General features: G+C 35.7%; 1 protein-coding gene across 1 annotated transcript; it reads right to left on the bottom strand.

Annotated features, from left to right (window-relative positions):
• Nucleotides 1-1582: 1582 nt before the first annotated feature.
• Nucleotides 1583-9732, bottom strand: LOC122076802 (GABA transporter 1-like). The gene is made up of 7 exons (XM_042642373.1): nt 9487-9732; nt 9159-9389; nt 5291-5388; nt 3112-3298; nt 2889-3019; nt 2119-2352; nt 1583-2012 (listed from the first exon to the last, which is right to left on the bottom strand). Exons 1-7 carry the CDS (start codon nt 9572-9574, stop codon nt 1632-1634), a joined length of 1350 nt encoding a protein of 449 aa, XP_042498307.1. The 5' UTR covers nt 9575-9732; the 3' UTR covers nt 1583-1631.
• Between the last annotated feature and the right edge of the window lie 16306 nt (nt 9733-26038).

The following is a 26038-nucleotide window of genomic DNA, read 5'->3' as shown; positions in this document are numbered from 1 at the left end:
CAGTTTATGAAGCACAATGGAGGACTACAAGCAAAATTGTGAATTGTACAATGGTTTTTATAGTTTTAACGGCAGTAAAAAACTGTTCCTATAGACCCTTTTTTTTTGTAATATGTATTCAACAGTCTTACACCTCACTGTCATGTTCTTCCTTGGATCTGGTTATGTTGGATGATGGAATCAAACTGGATACATAGTTGAGGGGTGCTTACGATTAATGTCACCAGATCTGGTGATACAGTTTTATAAAATGGATTATTGTGATTGGCTTGTTGTCTACGGGCCAAGGCATCCCTAGATCCAGAGCAAGAAGCAACTATTGATTCATATGGACTTATATTAATTGTGTGCTAGGTTTCCTCCTTGGATCATAAGAAATAAGAGCTAGGATTGTTCTCTGGTTGCGTGACTATTGCATTAGTGTGAGAATTAATCAGAGGAGGTGCATAGGCATCCATTAATAATGGGGCAGGATGCTCTTTTCGCCCTGGTTTGATCTTGAAGACAATATCAATTTTAAGGAAGGAGGAATTTGTTACATGCATGGGTATGGCCTTCATGTGCTCATCTTCAGCCCTAGTGCATGAAGGACTGTCAAGTGGCTGATGTGGCACTCATGGGTCACTTAGGTTGTTGGGAGTTGTTTAGTTATCTGGTTTGAAGAGAAGTCCCATGAGATATTGGTTTTAATTCCTCTTAATGGTTGATTTCCAATTTTACCCCTCCCTTTTTTGATAATTTTGATTTGTCGTTTAACTTATTGTAATTCCTACTTTACCCCTTTCACTATGTTACACTTTTCTTACTTGTTTCCTCTGAGTTGAAGTTCTACTAAATTATGATTCTCCCATTGCTCTTATAATCTTCACTAAGGTAATGTTTGTGCCACTAAGCCCTCGATTTGAGCCTCTTATACCTGGGTGAGCCCATAACGAATCCAAACCTAGTCTTTTGAACCCTGAATCCATATCACTAAATTTTACTTTGTTGCAATTGAATTTTATTTTTATTTTTTGAAAAATAAATAAAGATTACATCTTAAAAATATAATTATAAATATAATAAGAGTTTTATTTGGTTAACAATCATGATTACAAAACTTCCATTCTTCTTTTCAAAACTGATTTTGCTTCCCTTGACTTGCAACCATGCAGTGCCCTAAAAAAAAAAAAAAAAGATGCAGCCAAACTTTAAACATTTTATAGACCTCATAAATATATTGAAAAGTGTTTTTTGTTGGGGAGTGCAGTTCCTGTGCGTGTACAAGGGCTAATGGGAGCACACGAGGAAACATTCATAGAAACATAATTTTTCCTTTCATGAGAGGTAGGCTGGTTACTTTTCCTCTCATGTTTCTAAGTGCAGGCTTTACTCTCCCACATAAAACATTTTCCTTAAATATATATAGTGGCACCGTGGGAATATTTTCTTCCTTTACCTATCAAACTTTGTTTAAAAAAATAAAATAAAAAAATAATTGTTTTGACGAAGCTTCAATCTAGTAATAGAATATCCATATTGATGTCAAAGTCTCAAACACACTAGCAAAAAAGCTATGCAAATTCAGATAGAACTTTAAATAGATGACCATTCAACATTGTTTAAAGTTTCATATATTGGCGCCAACGTCTTCACACATTAGCAAACAAATGATAAGTTTTGGAATCAAGAATTATTTGGCGAACAGATGATATTGCTCCCAACACCCCCAATGCAGAGAAGATTACAGCAATGGATATGTTTATCCAGAAGATGGGATTTCTTTTGGATGGTTGAAATGTCACATTATAAAAAACCATTGGCAAAACAAAATCCAAAGGTATGATCCCAAATGCTCCAATGACGGCCATAATGTCTCCGAAAAATGGAAACATCGCAGCGATGATCGTAGCGACGACCACTGAAAGAGACCGAAAAAATAACCTTGGAATGACATTGCGGGTGGAAAATTGATGGCTTTTTGGATTAGCAAATTTCTGCTCAAAAATCTCATTTGTTGGTTGCAAATAAACCTGTCCAAAAGAGCCAATGCTTAGTTAAGTAGTTTAAGAACCTAAGAATTTGGTAACAAGCCAAAAGATAGAACACAGAAGGTGATTTTCTTTAATGTCTACTTACCAAAGTTATGGCTAATACTTGTAGAAGAGTGAAGACATTGGTCATCAAAATAAACCACTTGGGAATTAAAGGCTTTCCATCAACTATGAAGTTGCTGATAATAGTTGATTGAGCTTGATTGCCAAATGCCCAGTACCCAGAGATAGCAACACTAAAGAAAGTTGTTGTTGTTACTGTATAACAGAGACATAACCCTTTGAACATCTTCCCCTTGACTGGAGGGGCTATGGTTGCCTGCCAACAACTTGAAGGTAATGTTATCTAAATAATTTGAAGCATCACAGAATTGGGTAGTGATAAATTATATCCCTAGCTGTTTATTAAAAATAAAAAATAAAAAAGAAGAAGAAGAAGAAGAAGATACTGTTCTACAGGCATCACTTGGTTTATTTTATGAGGCTCCATTCTGTTGTTGAAACCATTTAGAATTTTTGAGCTGTTAAAAGGTTTTAAGAGAGAATTATTATCCATCAATGTCAAATGAAAAGTTCAATGCAAAATAATAGAAAGAGTACTTATCTTTAATTTGGGGTTTAATTAGTTTTTCAATTTAAATTAAGTAGCCACCTTGGCAACCAAATGCATGGAAAGTAATTTTTTCTCTATTTACTTTCTTTGTAACCAAACACATCCTAATAGATCTATCTAAGAACAATAAAATTGGGGTTTACAATAAGTTAGATTTACAGTTTTGAAATTGGTTTTGGGACATTTGATGTACTTATAAAGTCAGTGAGATTTGGAATTTGAAATGGCTTAAGGATTAAAACCTGTATTTCAGGTAGGATTCCATTCCCATAGGTGGTAGCAGTGATGGCAATAGCATTAAAGATACCATACATTAGATCTGCACCATGACTATTCAGTGAATAGTCCTTGTGTGTTGCATTCTTGGATTTTCCTGCAAAAAGGATAAAGAAAAGACCTTTATATAAGCTTGTGATCTTAAGTAAATTCTGGCTACCCCTCAATTTTCAGATTATAGCTTCTTACCAATGTATATGGAACCAACAACAGCACAAATGCTGTAAGCAAGATAAAGAACTAATGAAATAAGATTGATGTGTCTCAGGGAGTGGAAGGATGGAATTTGAGCCAAAAGCAGCATCAGGCCTCCAAATATTACTATAAATTCATAAAGCTTCATCTTCTCATTTGTGGTAGAGAGAATGTAAATTGCCTGAGAAGAATCCTATTAAGTTAATATCACGAAGGAAAAAGAAACACACATTTATAGAAACTATTGAATTGTCTAACCCAAGAGGATAAGCTAAAAGTTAGGCAAGGCCCACTGGCCTATGCAACCATCCAAGGTTAGTTAGTCAGTTTGGGATGTTCTTAACATTCTCCTTCCGGTATCTACAGATACCGATCTGCTACCGATCTAGACCAGATTGGATTGGTGAGTATCGGTCGATTTTGCCCTTGCTTTTTTAAAAGGTTCAATTTTTTTACTTTTTTAACTTTGAAACTATACAGACAACTAATCCGAATCGATCAAGAATCGAGGGTCGGTCTCAGTCGATATCAATAGGATATGGAGGATAAATCCGATACAATACCGATACTTGAAACCATGGGCCTAGCTAGTATATGAAGCCATCTAAAGTCCATGTTACCCTTTATTTGGGTTGGGGTACTCAAGTTACATTTGGCCCTTTTTTTAGGTGGATGCACATGGATATATCATTGGATCTGACTCCTCCATGGCATGGTGCATTGTGCAATGCACATTCGATGGCCAGGCACACCCGAGATGCACTCCAACACATGGACACTCAACCCAAGGTGCTCCTAATTATCGGATGTGCACAACATAGTGCGTCGCACCGTAGAGGACCCACACTCTATATCATTAATGTAGTGGACTAGGTAACTTTCATACCTTATTGATTATCAAACCCACAGAGTTAAGATATTAGATGGAGAAACACAACTAGGATATAACATCATCCAAGTCCCACAATTAGTTGATGCATGATTATCTCCATCAGAAACTGAATCATCTTTGAGATCCAATTTACCAGAACCTGTAGGATTAACACACTTCTAACTGTGCCACCGTTCTAATAGTAATTGTTTGACCGTATTTCATGGGGAACCATAGATAAGTGCATTGTTGCTAATAATTTCATTTGGGTTGTATTGATTTTTCCAATCTATCTCCATCACCTTAATTAGTCCTCATTTGATAACAATTGAGTGAAGCCAAGCATATTTAGCAATAAACATCAGTCCATCAGACCACTTTTTTTGAAGTTAGCAAATTGAATTATATCTCAATCTTCCCCACTCTAATATTAATAATCTTTTTCTAAATTATCTATTATTGTGCTTATCGTGAAATAAGGATGTGAATTTAAAATCAAAACTGTTTACTGAATTCGAATTGAGCCGTTTACATCAAAACCGTAAAACCGTTTAGTAAATGGTTCAGCTCTGGTTTCAAGTTTATGACCGATTAGTTAAATGGGTCAGGTCGATTTTAACCATTTCACCCATTGATTTCAAACTGAATTGACGCCGTAAAAACCGAACCATTTAAACCGTCAAAAACCAATCCAATTAACCCATATAAAGATTAAATATTTAGTTGTTTTAATAAGACATAATGGTTCAATTTAGGGAAGAATTAAGGATCATAGAGGCTATCCAACAGTCTATTCAAGAATTTACTCCTATTATGTAGTTATGTAGTTAAATCCTTGCTTATTCAATGCCTCATTTAATTTGATACAAGATTGAAGTGTTTATCAAGAAAAACAATTTTAATAAGCACGCAAATAAACTAGCAAACCGATTACTAGCCGTTTAGAAACCGTATAGCATAAACTATGATCAAAACCGTTTAAAACTATGAAACTGACACCGTTTAAAAATCGTGGAACCAAAACCATTTACTAAATAGTTGCGATTTCAGAAAGTACAACCATTTAATAAATAGTGTGATTTTCGTTTCAACCAAATAAATGTAAATCGAACCGAATCACACCATATATACCGAAACCGAACAAAAGCATTATTAGAGATTTTCATCCACTTCAATTTGTTATGATCTTGAGGCCTATCCTCCTTTGGATCTCAATATATATTGTCAATTTTCTTTATGCCAATATTATGGTGAAAAATATTAATTGTTGGGGGGGGGGGGAATTGGGGTTGTATCACTCACCTTAAGGCTCTGCCCACCAAGAAGAATGCAAAGAGCAACAGCAGCATAGCATACCGAGAACTGAATTGGGCCCACATAATACCGGGCCCACCTTGACCCTGAAATATAAGAATTGAATACACAAAATTAGGCCAGCTTTCTTTTGACGGTCAAAAACAAAAAATGCCCCTTAACATTAATATAGACTCTTAACTTTTTTGTTTCTTAGGTAAAGTAATATGTATATAGGCTCTGTCGTCTACCCTGGTTGTAAAATATGAGAGAAAAAGATTTCTGCTCAAATTGTGGGAGTGCATGGGTAAAAATCATAGGGGTGAAATTTATACCTTTTATTGGGGGTGGGGTGGTTATTTTACTCCTTCCTTAGTTTAGGTGTAAGCATCACATTGTCAGACAAAGTTCCTTTATTTATATAAGGCACATTGCTGGTGTATCATAAGCTATCACCCTTTGTGTCTATCTCTCTCTTTTCTCCATTTGAAATGATCCCCCGGCTCCCTCATGTGTGATGCTCCATCTTGTGCTTCTATTTGTGTTTCCCGTTGACTTATTGCACACAAGTAGTGTGTCTATCCCTCTCAAAAAAAAAAAAAAAAAAAATCATAAATTAACCTTTATGCCGCCCACCTAGGAAGAGCTTCCTCAATGGCCACCTCATTTTTCCATGTGAAAGGATGATGTGATAATTTTAACCTATGCATATAGTAGTTATACCTTAAATAGTCACATCATATTTTAGAGCTTAACTTAATCAAATATCATTCTACTTTGAACTTAGATTCTCTCTAGTCGTTGGGATGTTCAGTATGCATCTGACAACTAGACAAACATGGGAGTATGTGTTCATAACTTGGGGTGTTTGATCCATGGTTTCGAGTATCAGTTTGGGATCGGCTGTATCGGATTGGTATTGGTTGAGATTGATCCCTGATCCGATACCAATCCGGATAGGTTATCCGGATTGTTTCAAGGGTAAAATAGAAAAAAAAGTACTTTTTATAAAAATCAGGGGTAAAATAGACCAATACTCACCGATCCTATCCGATCCAAATCGATATCAAATTGATATCTGTAGAGACCGATACCAATACCGATATTATCCCCCAAATTCTTGATTTGACCGGATCCTCCAAACCATGGGTTTCATAAGGAGGGAATACAATTTTTGACAAATTGACAACAAAGAAGGACAATGGAAGGATTCTTTCCTTTTGGCCTTGGACAGGTGTGCTAGGTAGGGGTGCAACAAGGTCAGGTTGGGATGGGTTTCTTAAAACCCTAGCCTAACCCTGAGTCCCCTTAACTGGGCCCAAACCTGTCCTGACCCTGACTCAGGGCCGCAAAACTTCAACCCTGGCCCTACCCTTCAGGGTTCAACCCAACCCTTACCTGCTCTGATTGGCCCTGATTTTTCAGGGTCGGGCCGGGATGCCCCTGACCCTAATTGACACTGACCCTGACCTTGATTTGCCATCAAGGGCTGGATATACCTTGACCTTAACCTTGACCTGCAAAATATGAAATAACTTAAAAATAAAAAATATTCATAATAAAGAGGAGATAAAAAATACAAAGTTACAAATTAATTGTCATGAGGAGAACATCAAGCAAAACATTCAAACAATACAAATAACTCCAACTATTATAGTAAACAAGAGGAGATCATCCTAGAAAGCAAATAATCTAAAAAATTTCAATTATTTGTTATGATAAACAAAGAGATCATCCTAATAAGGTAAACAATCTGAGATCGGTGAGAAGATACATTAGGAGTTTTGAGGTGTCAATGACTCAATGTCAAACAAAATATAAAATTAGGTTAAATTCAGAGTTAACATCAAAGTCACAACCAGGGTCAACATGGGCAAAAATTAGAGTCGGGTTGGGGCCAAAAGTCAAGGTAAAAAAATCAAGGCTAGGTTCAGAGCGGGCTGGGCGAGCTAAAGACATCAACCCTTATCCGCCCTGACCCTGACTTAGGATAAAAAATTTCAGGGTCGGGCCTGCCCTTAGGGAAAAAAATTTTGGATCGATACTTATTCATGATCAAGACGGGCCAAGGGTGGGTTCGGGTCGTCAGGGCCAAACTTGCACCCCTAGTGCTAGGCATGTAGAAACTGATCCGGATTTTCATATATAATTGAGTATTGCTTTGAAAATTGGTAATTAGTAGTCTTAGGCAGTAATCTATTCTATCCAATGGTTGTAACATGGAAAATTAGGTGAACCATCAAAGAAAGACATGAAAATATCCGTTTGCCACTAACGGAAAGTGATTTTGCTACCTTTTTTTAAGGTAGGCGTTAACAACCCCTATCTCCATATCTCTCTCTCTCTCTCTCTCTCTCTTTCTCTCTCTCTCTCTACTCAATTGTTCCATGTAGGGGTGTCAATTCTAAGCATGCATCGGTAGGTCCAACTAAGTCCGACACGTTTACAGTTCAGCTTAGATCGGTCCATTTAATAAATGTCTGACAAGTTTATTAAACGAGCATTCATAATGCAGGTAACTAGCCCATCGGACCCCCGATCAAATAGACATGTTTATAAGCCCAACTTGAACCGACTCGTTATAACCCATCAACCCCTTTAATACTACATAAAATTCATATTTGCCACTACTAGTAAGAAACTAATTAAACTTTTTTACTTTTTAATTTTTTTAATAACAACCATAATCTCATATCGCTTCTCTTCTTTATTAAAAAGTTACGTCACATATTTCTTGGCCTTTAATCCATTTAAGAAAATAATTTTATGGTAGACACATTTAAAACCCGTTTAAACTTAAATAGGTCCATAACCTAATTAAGGCCCGATTTAGAAAACGGAATTAAAGCTGGACATCGATCAATCCGAATATAAATCATACCATACTTTCCAAAACTAGACCTATCTATTTAATGAACATTCACGATGCAAGACTTGTAAAAGGTCAAGTCCAATTAAGTCCGACTGAGACTAACCCGACCTGACCGATTTATTGACACCCCTAATTCCATGCATCTCACTGGTGTGTGCGTTTCTCTATGCGGTTGCTCATAAATTTCATTTGCTCAGTTATGGGATTAGCATTTTTTATAGGAAAAAGACACCTCGAGATCGGTGTCCTTTGTTGAATTTGAATCCTTTCCACCTTTTTGGTAAAGAATCCTTTCCACCTTGAGACTATTGCATATAATTAAATAGATTGCGCCGGTCTAGATAAGCTGACGGTACAGGGAAATAGTATCTGTGACGAAGTGACACCTATGTTCAGACATATAAGATGAAATAATTGACTTATCTACCTCTGAAATAAAAAATAGTACCCCTATGCCTATACATGATATACATTGATATCGATGATGATGTGATTTTTATAAAAATAAAATAAAATAAAACAAGATGCCGTGGTTCCAAAAAAAAAAACAAATGACATACATGTGTAGCATATGGGGAGTGGGTCAAAGATTCTAAATTGATACCCCAATCAAATATACCATTTGGCAGTTTCTGCAATTTCGCCCTTATTTTACCCCAAAAAAATGCATTAATTAAGTAGTCCAATCTCCCTAGACCCTAAGTCCCAAATGCTCAAGACAATACAACCTGCTCTTGAGGGCAAAACAACCTGCTCTTGAGGGCAAAGACTCGAAAGAACCACCACTGCACAAGTGGTTGATTACAATATATGTAAAGCACACCTAAGCATCTTAAACAGGTTTGAGAAAATAAAAAATAAATTTTTGCCTCAAAATTATTTTCCAGAAGATTTTTTCTTTTTCCTTCTGTTTTTTTCAATTGATTGATGTTGACAATGACTCATGAAATTGAGTGGTTTCACTGAGTCAAATACTAACGGGTCACCGAGTTAAATAGTACATACCTAGAATAGTAGTGCCCATGTCCCTGAACCGAAGCGTTCTCTGCCCAAGCTTTTCATGGCGTTCCAGCACCAGTGAGAGAAGGTTGTAGGAGTAGAAGGTCACCATAGTTCCAATTGCTAAGCAGAAAACGCCGGGGACCCATCCCATCATCGCAAACGTAAAGGGTAGACTCAGGACCGGCGGACCCACAATCGCCGTCGTTAGATGGTACCCACAGTGCACCCATGATCCTGCAACTCTTCCAAGTTAGCAAAAATAAATTTCACTCTCTCTCTCTCTCTCTCTCTCTCTCTCTCTCTAGATCACTCTTGTTGTGTGCTATTTTACCTCTGGATTTGAGAACGAAGAGAGCTCCGGCATCTAGCTCTTTCGTTGGGCCGAGTTGGGATTCCTCTTCTATTCTTGTTTTTGTCATTTTTGTTGTTGGAGATTTGGAGTGACTGGAAGCTTTGGTAGAAAAGATAAGAGAGTTCCAAGTCTAATAAGTGTATGTGACCGGTGGAGAAAGATATGTTATCTGGAGTTCTGGACAGAGGTCGAGGATTTCAAAGAGTAATGGCGTCAGAAAGAGACAAAGGGGAGCCGTCGACTAGGACTAGTCAACCAGATACTGCTCTCGTGTCTGCACAAGACTTTAGGATTTATTTAGTTCAGAAAATGGCTCCACTCTATCCGGCCGGAGAGAGGGAATTGATTCACGTACGAGAAATGTGCCAAAATGATCTTGATCCATGGATTTAAAATTATTTTTTTTAATCTTCATTTAATGAATTTTAAATTTACAAATCAGGGACGTATGAAAATATTATCACACGTGAACGTGAACCTGATCACTACTGTTAAGTTTGTCTCGAATTCTTGACCCGTTTTGAAGATTGATCCGATCCGACATATTTTGGTGGCGGTCCAAATGGGAATTTTTCTGAGATCTGTGATGGAAGCAGAGGGGTTGGGTTGGTGGGCCCGAAGGCGTGATATATACATATTATGCATCTATAGCACAAAAGGGATAATATCATAAATTAATATAAAAAAAACACGGGTTGGTATCAGTGTTGCTGTCCCACAACACAACTCTTACACGGGCACTCGGTCATATGCCCAATATCTTCAGGGACCCACCAGTCCTCAGCTGGAAACTCCACAGTGGGTCTTGGCTCTAGCTCTTCAGTCAAATAACCTGTAAGATCATCTAAAGAATGGTGTGCAAGTGGGATGTGCTCACTAGCCCAGTAAGTGAAAAGAAAGAACAAACAAACATTCACAATACAAATGCACATATATGTATGCAAGTTCATTTTATTTTCTTAAAACACCTACACATCACATCGAAGTCATAGGTCATATGCTATTTGTAACCACAGTGCGCATATGCCCCAGATATGAGCCGCGAACCTCATCCCACGATACATCTATAGGGTTACCGAAGAAGGCCAGCTGTGAGTACCAGAAAAGTAAATGGGCATTGCCCTGCATTAAAGTAAAATGGGTCTTGTCCTGCATTAATTTAAAAGCAGTATGATTGATCCTCTTGTTATATCACCAAAGTTACCGATTATCCTAGTGATTGGCTAGGGGTACTTTTAACCACCACCGTTGGTACACAACCTCGGGCTTCCCCCTAGTGATATACCCAACACCTAAACCCTTGCTGAGAAGGATTATAGCACATGGATATATCCTTCCTAACTGCATGTTCTTATAGTACCATCGCGTCCCATTCAATAGGCCACCAATGCATTCGTGTCCAAGCGGACTATGACATCTAGTTTAGCAATACATCATATTCAATAGTTTAAAATCATCCATCAAATACCTCAAAATAGAAATAAGCATTTAATAATTTAAGGCATCAGTATATCAAGTCATAAGTGAATTTCACATATCAATGCATGCAAATGACATTCGAGGTTGACTAGGCTACACACAATAATAAAATAATGACATGGCTAGTCTATCACAATTATGGAATGATGTAAAAATACTATAAAAATAAAGTCAATGTCCTCTTCCCACTTACTTAATTGTGTATAATGATCACCCTTGGTGCGAGGAAGATCCGATATGCGACGACGTGAGTTTCTAGTTCAACATATCATAGAAGAGGTCAAGTTTAGTATATCTCCACTTTTGGCTCATAACCAATGAGGTATGATGATCTCAACGTGTTTAGAATCACCAAAAAATGTTGTCTGATAAATTTGGACCCATTCGGAACCCGAAAGGTTAGATTGGTGGGTCAATCGACGAGTAAGGTACCCACCAGTCCCTGCTCGCCTGTCGATCCAGGGACATTGCCTGGACCGGCAGGCTAGGTGCCCACTGATCCTTGCTCATCGATAGGCCCAGGAGCCCTACTTGGATCGACGGGCCAGGAGCGGTGGGCTAGGTGCCCACCAGTCATTGCTTGCCACTCGACCCAGGGGTACTACCTGGACCAGAGGGCTCGGATTGGTGGGTCCATCCACTTTCAGAGCACCCACCAATCAGATCCAGGATTTTACTGTTCACTCTCATTCTTCATCCCACCATGGGGAACCCTCTATGGATAGATTCGACCTCATTTTTCATAAATCTAAGGTTCCATAACATGATTTCAACATAGATCTAGGGTTGATCCAAGGTCTCAAGCATGGATCTTACCTCTTTACTCAAGAACACTTCAAAAATTTTAAATCTTCTCTCTTGCTCAAGAGATTAACAATTGCTTATCAAATCTTATGATTTCTTCCTCTAAAACCTTTATAAACAACATATAGGTCCTTCTTCAAACCTTAGATTTACATTCTCAAAAGATATTAACAAGATCTAAAGGATTCCTACCCATATCAAAGGATTTCACTTTGGGTTTCATAAGAGTTTAAGAAATACGGTTTTTACTCACCTCAAATCATAGATTTCAAGGTTGGAATCACTAATCCGGTGTTGAAATTAAAAGATTCAACCTCGGTGACGCACGACGACCATCTTCTTCTCCATTTCTTCCTTCTTTTTCCCTTCTCTCTCCTTCTTTTCCCTCTCTTCTTTTATTTTCTCACCCACCATGTAAAATAATAAATGAGGTAAAGAAAAATAATAAATGCTATTTATAGTAGGGTTAAAATATCTAAAGATCAGAGTGGTAGGTCATATTGGTGGGTCCGACCCAACCATGACCACCCACCAATCGGCCAAAACTTAGCCGAAACATTGGGATTTTTGATAAGGCTCGATCTTGACATGTATTCCACTCTTGGTAATCAATTACACGCGTACTGAACATAGAATACATCCACGGACCTTTATTATGTGTACATGACCCGGTGATATATGCAAATGCATGGCTTAGGTACATAGACTTCATTAGGAACTGAATCCAACTCATCTGGCCACCCTGAGTTTACAGTCACCCTTGCCATCATGTTCTATAAGGTACCTGCCTCGGCTTGTTTGGGTTCAGGTCATGCGAGACCAAACTGGACCAACCGAAAAATTAGACAGGGTTTAGAAAGTAGGGTATCACAGCATATATACTAGTCTCCAATCTTATTCCTAGATAGTTGGCGGATGCTAAATGTATATGCTTTTTGTGAGATTGCTACAGGGAGCATAGAATTTCTACACAAGTTGATTAAGAGAATCATAAAAAAAAAAAAAAAGATTCATATGAAGAAACAACTCTATACTATGCTTCTACTCCTAAACTTGAAACTGTTGGATTTAAGGGTTTAATTAATTATTCGGGTTGATTAAATAGGTGAGAGTCAAGTTGCATAAACCGATTCGGTCCATTCTTAAGTTTAGGGATATGCTGCCCCAACCAATTATGATTTAGAGTTTTTGGTGTAGGACAATATTATAAATATTGAGTTGTTAGTCCCTATAGTCATTATTCACTGTTTTTCACTTTACCACTGAAGTGAGAGAACCAAGGAAGTCTAAGGGGCTGTAGAAGATCCATAGCCAAGGAAGGGACATTGGGAGTGACTGGCATTGACCATCTTTGACATACTAGGTGAAATTTACAAATCAATTATCTATGTTTTGATACAATAATTCATATTTTAACTTGATATCATGTTCTAATTGTTTATATAGGAACAAATTAGGGTTAGTTATGAAACCCTAAAAAAATTTAACAAATGGTATCAGAGCCAACATATGCAGAGATAGAATCGATTGGTAGAGCATGAATTTCTTGATTTATAATTTCAAGAACCAGTGGGTTTATGGAGATCCTCCATTAAAAAGGCCTTAAAACTTTATTTATTTTTCCCATACCTTAATGTTGGCCAATATGGTGTAGATAAAAAAAACAAAAGGAATTAATTAATCAAACCTCACTAAACCCACAACCGAAGCCAAAGGATTTCCTTCCCTCCTCCCCTTTTCTTCTATTTTCCGTTTCAAAGTTGAGACAGTTTTGCATGGTTGATTTCAGAGTGAAAGCGAAGGGCCTTGGGGGTTTTGGTCATGGGTGGGTGAATACTATGCCATGCGTGTTGGCTGAACTTAGAAATATGAAGCAATTTCAATTTTGGTCCTTGTTGTGAAGGTAGAGAAGATCCCATCAGGAATGGGTTCCTATTCAGAAAAGTGAGCAAGATTCTTTTTGACATTGATTCTTTTGCAAAAAAAAAAAACCCCTACAACTTGCTACACTTTTGGCAAAAGGCAGAAGGAGAAAGAAACAAAAAGAAAAAGGAAAGTTGATGTTTAGGGTTTAATCTTATTATGAGTGGTTTTACAATTATACCCTTAAAGGTCTTAACTAATAATTGGGTTAAGTTGGGTTTATAACTTATGGGCTATTGGGCTCAAACCCATCGTTGGTTTTAATTAAAGTTTTGAGTCTACTAAAAACTATTAGGTCAAGCTATTGGGCTCAAGCCCAAAGATTTCATTTATTTAAAAAGAATAATGGGCAAAGCCCTTTAAGTATAAGAAACCTACTAAAGGGATTCACTTGAACTTTGGACCAAAACAAACTGAACCAGTTCTATCCAATAGGCCTATGAGCGAACCAATAAGGTATGAACCGGGACATGGTTGGACCGGTTGGCTCAACCCAAACCCCGACCTATTGACCCATATTTTTGACCCACTTGGGTTTTTCGGTGGGTTATCAGAAAACCTATCAGGAAAGTTCGTTGATTATGCCTTTTTTGGTGTTGACCGACGTTGACTAGGAAAGTATAATTAAAAAAAAAAAACCTTAAAGACTTGTTTGGTTTCGGGTTTTTTTTTTTTGGATTTTTTTTATTTAAACAACTTTAAATGTCATTTTAAGGGCCGTTTTGCGGTCAAATTAAAATCCATTTTTGTGTTGAATTCATTATTTCGGGTCAAATTTAATGATCTAATTTGTTATATGGCACGTTTGTTTAAAATTTTATGTTATATTTATTTTTAATCATAGAATCAAGGGGATATTGATCAATGTTTTGAAAAATGTATATGTTAATGATTACCATGAGATTGAGAAGGGTTTTTTAAATTGAGATATGTTAACGTTGAACTGGGTGTAAGCTTTCGCACATTTTAGCTACATAGTAAATTTTCAAGTAACCATGAAAGGGTGGGGTGAAATTCACCAAAGTGGCATATCTTATTATTCCATGATTTTTCCTTAGAGCAGTAAAGTTGGTGACATTTGCTCAAAAGTAATGTTACACAAGTTAAAGAAAATAACAGTAATCTAGACGTTTCTAAGTCCAAAGGTGAGGGGATCTCAAAAGTTATTGTTCTTTTTATAGTAAATGTGGATTTGTAAGAGGACAAGTGCATTCTTGACCCAAATGATAGGAATGTAGTTATGATTGTTACTCTTATATGGTTATTGTTGTCTAAGTGACACATTTAAATATTCCTGAACATAAAGATACACATTTCCAATGAAAAAGATATGATAGAATTTGGTAGAACTCACCAAAGTGGTACATTTAATTCGATTGTATCTTCCCCAATATAAATGTGACATTTTTTCAAAGGTGATGTCATCAAGGTTTGAAGAATAATATCCACATGTTAGGAAGGGACATTGACTTAGGAGTTCTTTTACCCAAATGTGATTGAATTTTCAAATGTTAATGTTTTCTTCATAATTAAAATAATGAAATAAGAGTATCAATTAATTTCTGTCCCAAAAGATAGGGATACAATTTTAGTTGTAACTCTTATTTAAAAGATATTGATGGTATTACATACATTAATATTATGGTTTATATTTTAAAATTTGGCATGTATTGTGTTGTTATTACTGTTATAGCAGAATGGTCATTCCCTCAAGCTATGTGTTTTCTATTCTGATTCTTACTAGTAACAACTATCATTAATGGGTGGAGGAATTAGAATTGCATTTGAGTCTTCTTCACTTAGACTTGGTGCTTAGGAAGCCTAAACCTGATCCTCTCACAGACACAAGCACTGCTGCTAAAAGGACCAAGTTTAAGAAATGGACAAATACCAAGAGAAAGTGCATATTGGTTGTAAAAAAGGTGGTTCCTGAAATTATACCCGAGAACATAGAAATCAAAGACACTGCCAATGAATTCTTGGATGCTATTAAAGCTAGTTTTGAATATAACAAGAAAGCTAAGAAAATCACATAGATGACCAAGCTAGTGAATACAAAATATGATGGAAATCAAAGTAGGAAATACATTTTGGATGTAACTATTGATGCTAGTAAACTTAATGATCTTGGAATACAGATCGATGAAAAATATGTTGCTCACATTGCACTGAATATCCTCTCTAGTTAGTATAAAGTTATCTAGTTTACCTACATTGCACTGCAGGACAATTAGAGTTTAAATGAGCTTATTTACATTTCCATTCAAGAGGAAAAAAAAATTGAAACAAACCCAGTTTGAGAGTGCAAATGAACTTTCCATAATGGATCTTCTGGTGGACAAAGCAGAAGGAATAAAAATTTTTCCAATAAATAAAATTTGAAGCCATATGAGAAGACTAAGAGCTCTCAAGAGCTTGAGACATCTCAGAATACTCAAGATGAAGAGAAAACAAACAATGTAGAGTGCTTCTGCAGCCATAAAAAAGGACATGTGAAGAAGGATTGCTTCATTTTCAAGAAATGGGTTAGAAAAGAGAAAAAATTATGGGGATGATAAACAAAAGGATACTAAGAAAGGGTGAGATTGACTGATTGTCAACAATTGTGAGCGATTAGAACTAAATATCATCAAGTAGTTAGGATTTCTTTATATCAAGTTGTTTGAAATGCTTGATTAGTGGGAGCTTTTTTTTTTATTGAGTACTTGTTTATGTTTTGAAACCTTAGCCTATATGTTTTGGGGCACAATTTGATGAATTATATTTATGTTTTAGAATTTATATTATGTATAGTTATTTCATTTATTAATTATTTTATAATTTCATTTGAGAATGTTTTATAGGCAGTAATTGCCTTAGTTATAGGAAATATTTTTACCACAGTTTAAAATATAGTACTTGCCATAGTTCAAAGGTAATATTTACCACATTTTATAGGTAAAAAGCTATAGTTAGATATTAATCCCAGATCAAAGACGATTACCACAGTAAAGGTTAATATAACAGTTAAGGACCTACATAGAATAACAACAGTATTATTTGAGGATATATTAATATTTCCATATTTCTATCCCACATAGATTTGTGTTGAGAAATTTACTTATGTTTGTAATGACAAAAAGTTGTATGCCACATATTGATGTGTATCTTCTATTGTTGTTATTGTGAGTGATTTTTTAATTGAATCATAATAATAGTGGTTAATGCATTATTGACTAACTAGGTTTTGACTAGGAAAACTAAGCCGAGTTTGATCAAAAGATTAGAAACTTGGTCAAGAGTCATGGAGACTTGTCCTGTATTAAAAATGATAAGACTGTGACCAAATTATACCGAGTCATTCAAGACTCGTTTGTTTTTCCCGAATCACAACAAAACAGTCGATTTTTGTCAAAAGTTTAAGTCGACATTTCTGTATAGTGTCGAAATAAAATATATTATAATGATATTAAATGTTCAATGACTAAGGTTCTGTATTGAATCTAGCGGCTATTGAGTGTATAAAATCTAAATTTTAATTAAAAAATACGATTCATAACCATGACATCTCCAAGTCGGATCTGATCACTTTCATCCAAGAGATAATGAATGATGAGCTTTATAAAAATATTTCAAAAACAAACACTTTTATTCTATCTTGTCTCATTTAATTTATTTATTAATTATTTATTTGGATTGCTTGAGAAAGACTAGTATGGAAATAAGAGAGAGGAAAATTTGACATGACTTGCCTAATTTTCTGTAACTCACTCTGACTCACTAGGTTTTATAGAGGACGAGTCGAGTCACAAAACTTGATTTTCCAACAATGGGTTAATGTAATGAGATTTTATAGTCACACCAATTTAAAAGACATCATTATAATTAATGTAGCCTAGGTGGAAGATTATTGGATTTATGGGCTTAATTAATTATTTAAGTTGATTAAATGGGTGAGAATCAAGTTACATGAATCGGTTTGGTACACTCTCAAGTTTAGAGATATGCTGATCCAACCCATTATGGTTTAGGATTTTAAGTGCAGGACAACAATGTAAATATTGAGTTTTGGATCCCTATGGTTATTATTTAGTCTTCCCCACTTTACCACTGAAGTGAAAGAATAAAGGAGGTCTAAGGGGTAGTAGAAGATCCATATCCAAGAGAGAGACTTTGGGAGTGACCGGCGTCGATCATATTCAGCATACTAAGTAAAAGGTACAAATCAATCATCTATGTTTTGATACAATCATTCATGTTTTAATTTGATATCATGTTCTAGTTGTCTGTATTTTTGGGTGCAGGACAGTATTATAAATATTGGGTTTTGAGTCCCTACAGACATTGTTTATTATTTCCCACTTTACCATTGAAGGGAGAGAACTAAGGAGGTCTAAAGGGCTGTAGAAGATCTATTGGAATTTAAATGGTAGTTTAATTTAAATTATTATAAGATTCAAATTACCTTTTGGTTTCTTGTGTCTATTCATATTTGACCATCTTTCTATCTTCTTGTATGACCTCTCATATGTTTATCTCTATGTATTCTCATAACATTTCCTATATTTACAAATAATACTTAATATGGTCTCTTCATTTTTGAGACTTTATCTCTTCATTTTTGGGACTCTTTTACTTCACTTTATGAGAGTCTTTGTCTCTTCATTTTGAGGGACCTTATCTCTCCCTCTTCTTGTGAGAGACTTGAATGATGGACCTTATCTCTTTTTCTTCTTGTGAGAGACTTTATCTCTTTATTTCTTTTTTAGAAGTTTATTTTCCTCTATAAATAGAGAGGATCTCTAGGCATTGTACACACCAATGACCAACTACAAAGTTCACTCAAGTTATGGTGTGTTGTGAGGAATAAGATATTGGTTTTACTCTTATTTTGAGTGTCTATACTTAAGTGTATTTTAATTTTTTCATCTTTAGTTTGAGCACAGTGTTAGAGTATATGAAGGGGTCTAGCAGTTGAGTGCACAACTACTAGGGGTGTCATTGGGCTGTTTTATCTTGGAGGCTGATTCGTAACTCACCCGATTGCACCATTGGAGACGTTTATAGTCTTAAGTAGAGTGTCAAGTGACACGACTCAACCCATTTATTTTGCTAATACATTTTGTTATAGGATTCCTAAGAGTTCATAGTTTGAAGATCTCTTGAAAGCTCAACAACCAAAGATAAATGTGTTCTCTCAATATTCTGATATACCATTTCTCTACAAGATCATAGCCAAGAGAGGGACATTGGGAGTGACCGGTGTCAATCATCTTCAACATACTAGGTGAAAGGTACAAATCAATCATCTATGTTTTGATACAATCATTCATGTTTTAATTTAATATCGTGTTTTAGTTGCTTGTATGTGAACTAATTATGATCAGTTATGAAACCCTAAAAAGATCTAACAGAAAATTTTCTCAACATAACGCTTTTGCTACTGAAGTTGGATGCTTCTTCTACATGTAGATGCAATAATGAAGGCTCTCACCTCAGTTGCCGCCAACATAGATATTTCGGCATCTGTTCGGGCTATACTAGATGCATACTCTGCCTCAATGGAGTCTTCAGATAACAGTGGCTGCAATGCCCTTCATGTAGCCTTGATAAGTAACACTGTCCTGTGCTTCCTAGAATTGTTAATTAAGAATGCGAAAAACAATCACCCTTATAAACCAACCGAATAAGAATATATATATATATATATATAATAAGTGGGGGACAAAGAAATATATTGTGATCTCTAAGCACGTTAATGGAATATTCACCCCCTGGAAGGGCTGGTGCTGGTGGCATTTTTAGGAACAATCATGCTGAGATAATATCAAATTTCAGTCTACCTTGGACTGAAAACAAACTTTGAGGCTGAATTTTCAAGGGTTATCTCTGATCTAGAGTAGGCTAAGTCCCTAGGGATCCAGTGCCTCTGGATTGAATGTGATTCAGCTCCAGTTGTCTCTATGATTCAAAAAGAAATGGTTCCATGGCTTTTTGATAAAGGTGGAGAAATCTTGCTAGTTACCTTCAAGTTACCGTTTGGAAGATCTCTCAATGCTATCGTGACGCAAATCAAGTTGCTGACTTCCTTGCTAAATCTTTTGCGAAGCTTTCCCTTTCCTCTCCAATTATTACCTGGCCTGCCTTGGTCTGGGTGGATCTAGAAATGGATGCTCTATGTTGCCCGAGATATCGGTTTTTATAATCTGCTGTGCTTATTTGTTTTCTGCTTAGTGTCCCATGGTTTGTTTTCCTGTTGATGGAAATGCCAAAGGTGGACAAGCTCTCCTAGGTTGCTAAGTTTGTGATTCCATTTCTATTGTGCATTCTTTTTTCTTTCTCCTTAATACAATTATCTTTTAGCGAAAAAATGGAATATTCACCAGTGAGTTTCAAGGGAGATTGATGCAAATATTGGGTTCCGGGAGGATCTAATTGGCCACTAGTTACATTCCAAAGCCTCCGTTTCTTAAATGTTTCAAGGGATGAAATGAATGGACTTACTCTCTACGCCCTCTCTGCAGCAAGATAAAGATTCAAATAAAATAGTTGTTTGGGCTTATCTGAAGGGCTAATATGAGCCATGAAGATTGCATCAAATGGTAGGGACAGTGGGCTTGCCAGTGGTAATTAGAGGTGTCAAAATAAAGCTCGAATAAATAAAACAGACTGAAAAAACCCGTATCGAACTGAATCAATCCTTACTAGGCCGGTTTTGGACTAAGTTATGATGCGATTGACTAAAAATCGGCTCACATCAAATTGATCGGTAACCAAAACCAAACCAAACTGAATGAAACCGATACAAAACTATCATTGATGATAAATTTATGAATTGGTGAATTGATTGTCTATTCATTTTAATGTTAATGAGAATATTTTTTGTTGTAAGAGAAATTGTTAAAATCAATGAATATGTGGTTATGAAAAGGGAAATTGACTCTACTATAAAAATAGAGAATAGGGAAACAATATTAATTATCTTCTTGTTCACTTTACAGAATTGATTGGACGGTTAAATGAATGAATTAATAGTAGGGTTAATTTTGTAGTTTCAATATTAGTTATCTTCTTAGTAATTAGTTATCCATTAGTTTCAACATTAGTTATCTTTCCTCATAATGATAAACAATGATTTTGCTCCAAACCCTACTGATCCAAGGGTGTTAAAGGGTTGTTTCCGTTTCGATGTAGGAATGCGGGAGACCTAAACCAAATCATTAAGGAACTTCAGTTTTCGATCGTTTTAGTTTCGGTTTAGTATGATTTCGGTTTATTTCGGGGTTTTTACAATCGAATTGATATCGGTTTAAGTCGGTTTATTTTTTGGGTTTGAACCATACTTAAATCTTTATAGGTAATCTATAATGAGGAAAAATTTGATAAAACACTTGAAATCATCTTCCCAAGTCAAACTACTATACAATTAAGAATAGAAAATCAATTTGATGTGTTCATGTTATAAGCTGTAAAGATATTTAATATTAAAAAATAAAGGGAAAATTACACCCCCTCCCCTGCAGTTTGCAAAATTACATGTGGGTCCAAGGGTTTGAGTGATTTATTCCTCCCTCCCCTATAGTTTGAAAGATTCTTACAATTAGGTCCAATTTGTTAGTCACCATTAATTTAAAACTGTTAGTTGGTGATTTCACCATTTTAATGCCGAAAATACCCTTTTTTAAAAAGTGAATTTATGAAAACACCCTTTACTTAAAACCAAACCTTTCACACCCTTGACTTAGAACGAAATTCATCTTCAACCTTCGATTGCAACAGCCGAAAAACTTGTGGGAGCAGAGAACATAGGAGAACCGAGATTCAGTCGAAGCTAACTTGCAGGAGTGGAGCCATACAACTCCGGCGAGGCTCAGATTCACACCGACAAACACCTCCCCTGTATTTGATATGTTCTATGTTTGAGGATGAATCTAGGGTTTAGAGTGTTTGTTTTTGAAGAATCTGTCTTCTCTTTGCGTTGAAATTTTCCTTTTCCATATCTTCTTGTTTTCCATTAGGAGTTGAGAGTGAAGCTTCTCTATCCCTGTTGTAAGTGAATCCATTAGGTGGATTCAACTTCTTGAGACATAGAAGCTGTGTGACTTCCTGTTCCCTTCCCTGCTATACTAAATAGGATTTTGGAAGGTGGAAGGAAATTTGCATCTACCATGCATGAACGGAAACATTTTTTTTTCTTTTTTAATGTCAATAATATGTCTCCATTCTCTTAGTGGAGAAGAAGAAGATTTATTTTCATTAGTGATCAATAATCAAATTCTAAACAAACAACAAACGACACAAGCCTTACTCTGCATCAGCGGTTTCCAAGTTCTTCTCCATCTATCATTATTGTAAAATCCATACCTCTTTCCTTCTTAAATCATAAGATCTTTTGTGGGTTTTAATATTTTTAATTGTTTAGTTCTTCATTGGTCAATTGGATTCATTGTTTCGTACATGTATCTTGTGTTTTATTGTATGTCATTGATTTTTGGATACTGATCTATTTGAGGAATATTATGTGCTTATATTGTTTGCTTGATGATGGGTTTTGGACCCTTTTGTATCTAAGAATTTTGGGTTTCTTTCTCTAACAGAATAAATGGGTATCTGGGCAAGGTTTGGGTTTGTGTTTGGGTTAGGAGTAGGGTTTGGGTATAGGCTGAGAAAAGCACTAAAACAAAATCTATGAGAAGAAATTGGCCGATAAACAGTCGCAATGACAGACGACGACACTTGGTGGCTTTTGTGTTTGAACTGCGAAATATGAAGTCTAAACTTTACTGCTGGTTCAGGCTAGGAGAGAAAAGGTAGACATAGAGAAATTTTACTCTTTCAAAAAAAAAAATAAAGAGTTTCGGTTGAGTGTTCGCTTACATGGGTTAGCCGGCATGAATCGATCGGAAACTGAGCCTTGCCGGAGTTGGCTTCTTCTTCACCTGGTTTGGTTGCAGAGGGTGATTTGCATAGGTATCGCTTCACCTTCTCTCCAACGGTTCCATTTTATGAACAATCTTTACTTAACAGGATAACAAAATCTAAAAGATTATAATGGTCCTCTCAAATCAAGACTATCTTTACTAAAGGGGTATTCAAGTCTTTTGATGTATGAAAATAATAGAATACTCATACCATCATTATTAGGGGAGGGAGCGTAAATCATTCAAACCCTTGGATCCACACGTAATTTGGCAAACTACAAGGGAGGGGGCATAATTTTCCCAAAAATAAATAATTTTTTTGATAAATTAAAAAAATTAATAATATAATAATTGAATAAATCATTGTTTCAATTTTCTAGTAAGAGTTATAAATATTGGATGAAAATTCTCTGTTTTTCTCATCCCTGTTTTTCCTTGTTTTGTTACCTGCAGAACACGACACATGAACAACTTTAAGATCAACGGTCAAGGTTGGGTGAGGATTATTACATCCGGTGCATTGGTCTTAAAATTGTCCACATGTCGTGTTCTGCAGATAGTAAAACAAGGAAAAACAGGGATGAGAAAAACAGAGAATTTTTTTTCATAAATATTCTTTAAAAGAAACGATAATTATTGAATATGACTTTCTTCTCCTCAAATTTTCTATGGTGGCCCAACTTTTGAAAGAAACAATAATTGATTATGACTTTTTTCTTCTCAGTTTTCTACAATGATGTAGACTTTTTGAAAGAAACAATGATTGAAAGATTAAAAACGATAGAATGATAACCTTGAATCAGTATCACCTTGAAAAATAGATTGGAGATGGCAGAGGCTTCTTTGAAATCCTTTCGAGTCCCCTAGTATTGCAATAGAATTAAGCTTCTCTAGGTCTGCAAGATTAAATCTAAAGGCTCAAGAACAGACTCGAGGAGAGGGGAAGTTTTCTTGGAAAAGTAGGTAATACTAGCAAACAAGATGAAGGATTGGTTTGCAATTAGGAGAGCATTTTGATTGAAACTGTACATGATGCTAATAATTGTGTCAAACGGTATCTCGCTAACATTAAAAGATGTCATTTTTCATTTTATAGGATGCGGGCTGATTATTTGCCCCCTCCCTCACATTCCCCCAGAAAAAAAGTTTAGTTAGTTCATTTTTTTTCTTAAAAAAAAGATGATAAATGACACTTTGGGTATCTAATATTCGAAAAATTGCATCTAAGATACCCAACATTTGGAATTTTATCATTTGGGATACTTCACATTTCATAATATGATGGGTGAGTTACCTTACATTTCAATAATATTGTGTTTAAGGTTCATCATTTTTTTATAATCCCAATTTTATCCCTCCCCTCTCTCCCTCCCTCCCTTGCAAAATCGAATAGTAGATTCAAGCAGATCGAAGGTCAAATTGAACAAATCATAGGGAAATTCTTGAAACCATTAACAGGATGAGAGCCTCGCACTTGAGAAAATCAAACTCTAATTGGGAGAAGAAACCCTTATCTCTCAAGGAAATTTTCATAACCCATTTTAACTTCTCAAAATACCTCAAACTTCCACAACCGTTGGATTTTAAAAATGTACAAGTGTCATCTGCACATTAAGAATTTGACGATTAAGAATTAGAGAAGAGTTAGATCCCAATTTGTGAAGGGACATGTCAACCCAAAGTTGAGTTAAAACACTAGACAAATGTGACCCAATCAATCTTTTCTATGCTTGATAAATTGAGAAAATCTCTAAAAATGATTTGTGCCCAATTCATTCATTGCGTAGAGAAAGTCGAAATAACAGTCAAATTACTTTGTGAGGTAACAAACTTAAAGAAAACACGAACCGTGTACTAAGTAGGGATGTAATTGGATCAGAATAGCCCAACTCTCTATACCCTCTGTGGAGTGCGATAGACATTCAAATATAATGTGCGTTTGGGCTTTCTGAAGGCTGCATATCACAATCACATGGTACGTATAATGGGCCCGCCAGTGCCAAAGTTAGCCACTGTAAGATCTTTCAACTTTTTTGTTATCAATTCATTTCTTAATCTTATTTTAAAAAATGGTGCTCATTATTCCAAATCACTGATTAAAAAAAATAGAAACCTTTAATAGTGCTTGATCTTAGCTCAGTTTTAATTTTTATTCTAAAACACCTAAAGTTTCTAGACCACTTAAATTGAGGAAGGATCGGAGAAAGTTCATCAATGTGTGTGGTATGACTTTCTTCTACTCAATTTTCTAAGGTGCCTAGACTTTCTTAATGAAATAATAATAGTCGAAAGTTCAAAAAAGATAGACGCACTATCTTAGGTTTGATTCTCTATTTGTGCATTTGTGATTTAAATAGAGACCGTGATAGTGGGTTACTATGTTAATCTCCCCAAAAATTAGTCTAGATGCATATAAACTGGTCCGAACACTTTGATTAACGAAAAAAAAAAGAAAAAAAAGAAGAATGATATCTTTGAACTAGTCTTGAAACAATTGACCTCCATATGTTCACAAAACCCAATGTAAACTTCTTTGTTGTTATCGTAATGAAGATATTAGAAAGATATTTAATATTAAAAAAATAAAGCATCTTCCCAAGTCAAACTAGTATACAATTAGTAATAAAAAATTAATTAATTGTGTTCACGTTATAAATTTTAGTAAAAAGATATTTAATATTAAATAACTAAATCATTGTTATGATTTTTCTGGTAAGAGTTACAAATATTCTTCGGTGGCCTAGACTTTTCAAAAGAAACAATAATTGAATATGATTTTCTTCTATGGTGGGCTAGACTTTTTGAAAGAAACAATAAGTGAAAGATCAAAAGAGATAGAATGATAATCTTGAATCTGTATCATCTCCAAAAATAGATTGTAGATGGCAGAGGCCTCAGTGAAATCCTTTCTGCAAAGATTAAGTTCCCTAAAATTGCAAGAGAATGAAGCTTCTCCAGGTCTGCAAGATCAAATCCAAAAGCTCAAGAACAGAGTTGAGGAGATTGGAAACTTTCCTGGAGAAGTAGATACTAGTAGCAAACAATATGAAGGATTGGTTTGCAATTGGGAGAGCAATTTGATAGAAACAGTGCATGATGCCAACAATTGTATCGATCAATATGTCACTAAGACTACAAGTCGAGATGGGTCTGACCAGGCACTGTCAATTCTGCAGTTTCGCACTGAATTAGAGAAGATCGATGCACGCCTTGCCGGAATTTCACGCCCAATGTCTCAATCCAATATGCCGTCGTGGCCGACATCGGAAGCAAAAGAGGAAATTGGGGAAAGTTCTTCTACCAATCGTGTTGATGTAATAGGTGAGGAATGTCTAGACCTCTTTGCATCAAATTATAGAAACTTGCCTTCTCATCTCAGATCCTCCTTACTCTACTGTTCTCTCTTCTCTAAGGGAATACGTAGA

This window comes from Macadamia integrifolia, chromosome 1 (assembly GCF_013358625.1).
Source record: "Macadamia integrifolia cultivar HAES 741 chromosome 1, SCU_Mint_v3, whole genome shotgun sequence".
Classification (NCBI taxonomy): Eukaryota; Viridiplantae; Streptophyta; class Magnoliopsida; order Proteales; family Proteaceae; genus Macadamia; species Macadamia integrifolia.
This window is presented reverse-complemented; position numbering and strand designations above follow the sequence as displayed.

Coding starts and splice junctions, on each gene's coding strand:
- LOC122076802 (XM_042642373.1), bottom strand. CDS start 9,574: ATGACAAAAACAAGAATAGAAGAGGAATCCCAACTCGGCCCAACGAAA. Junction 9,390..9,486: donor CTTCGTTCTCAAATCCAGAG/GTAAAATAGCAC, acceptor GAAGAGTTGCAG/GATCATGGGTGCACTGTGGG. Junction 5,389..9,158: donor CATGGGCACTACTATTCTAG/GTATGTACTATT, acceptor CTTATATTTCAG/GGTCAAGGTGGGCCCGGTAT.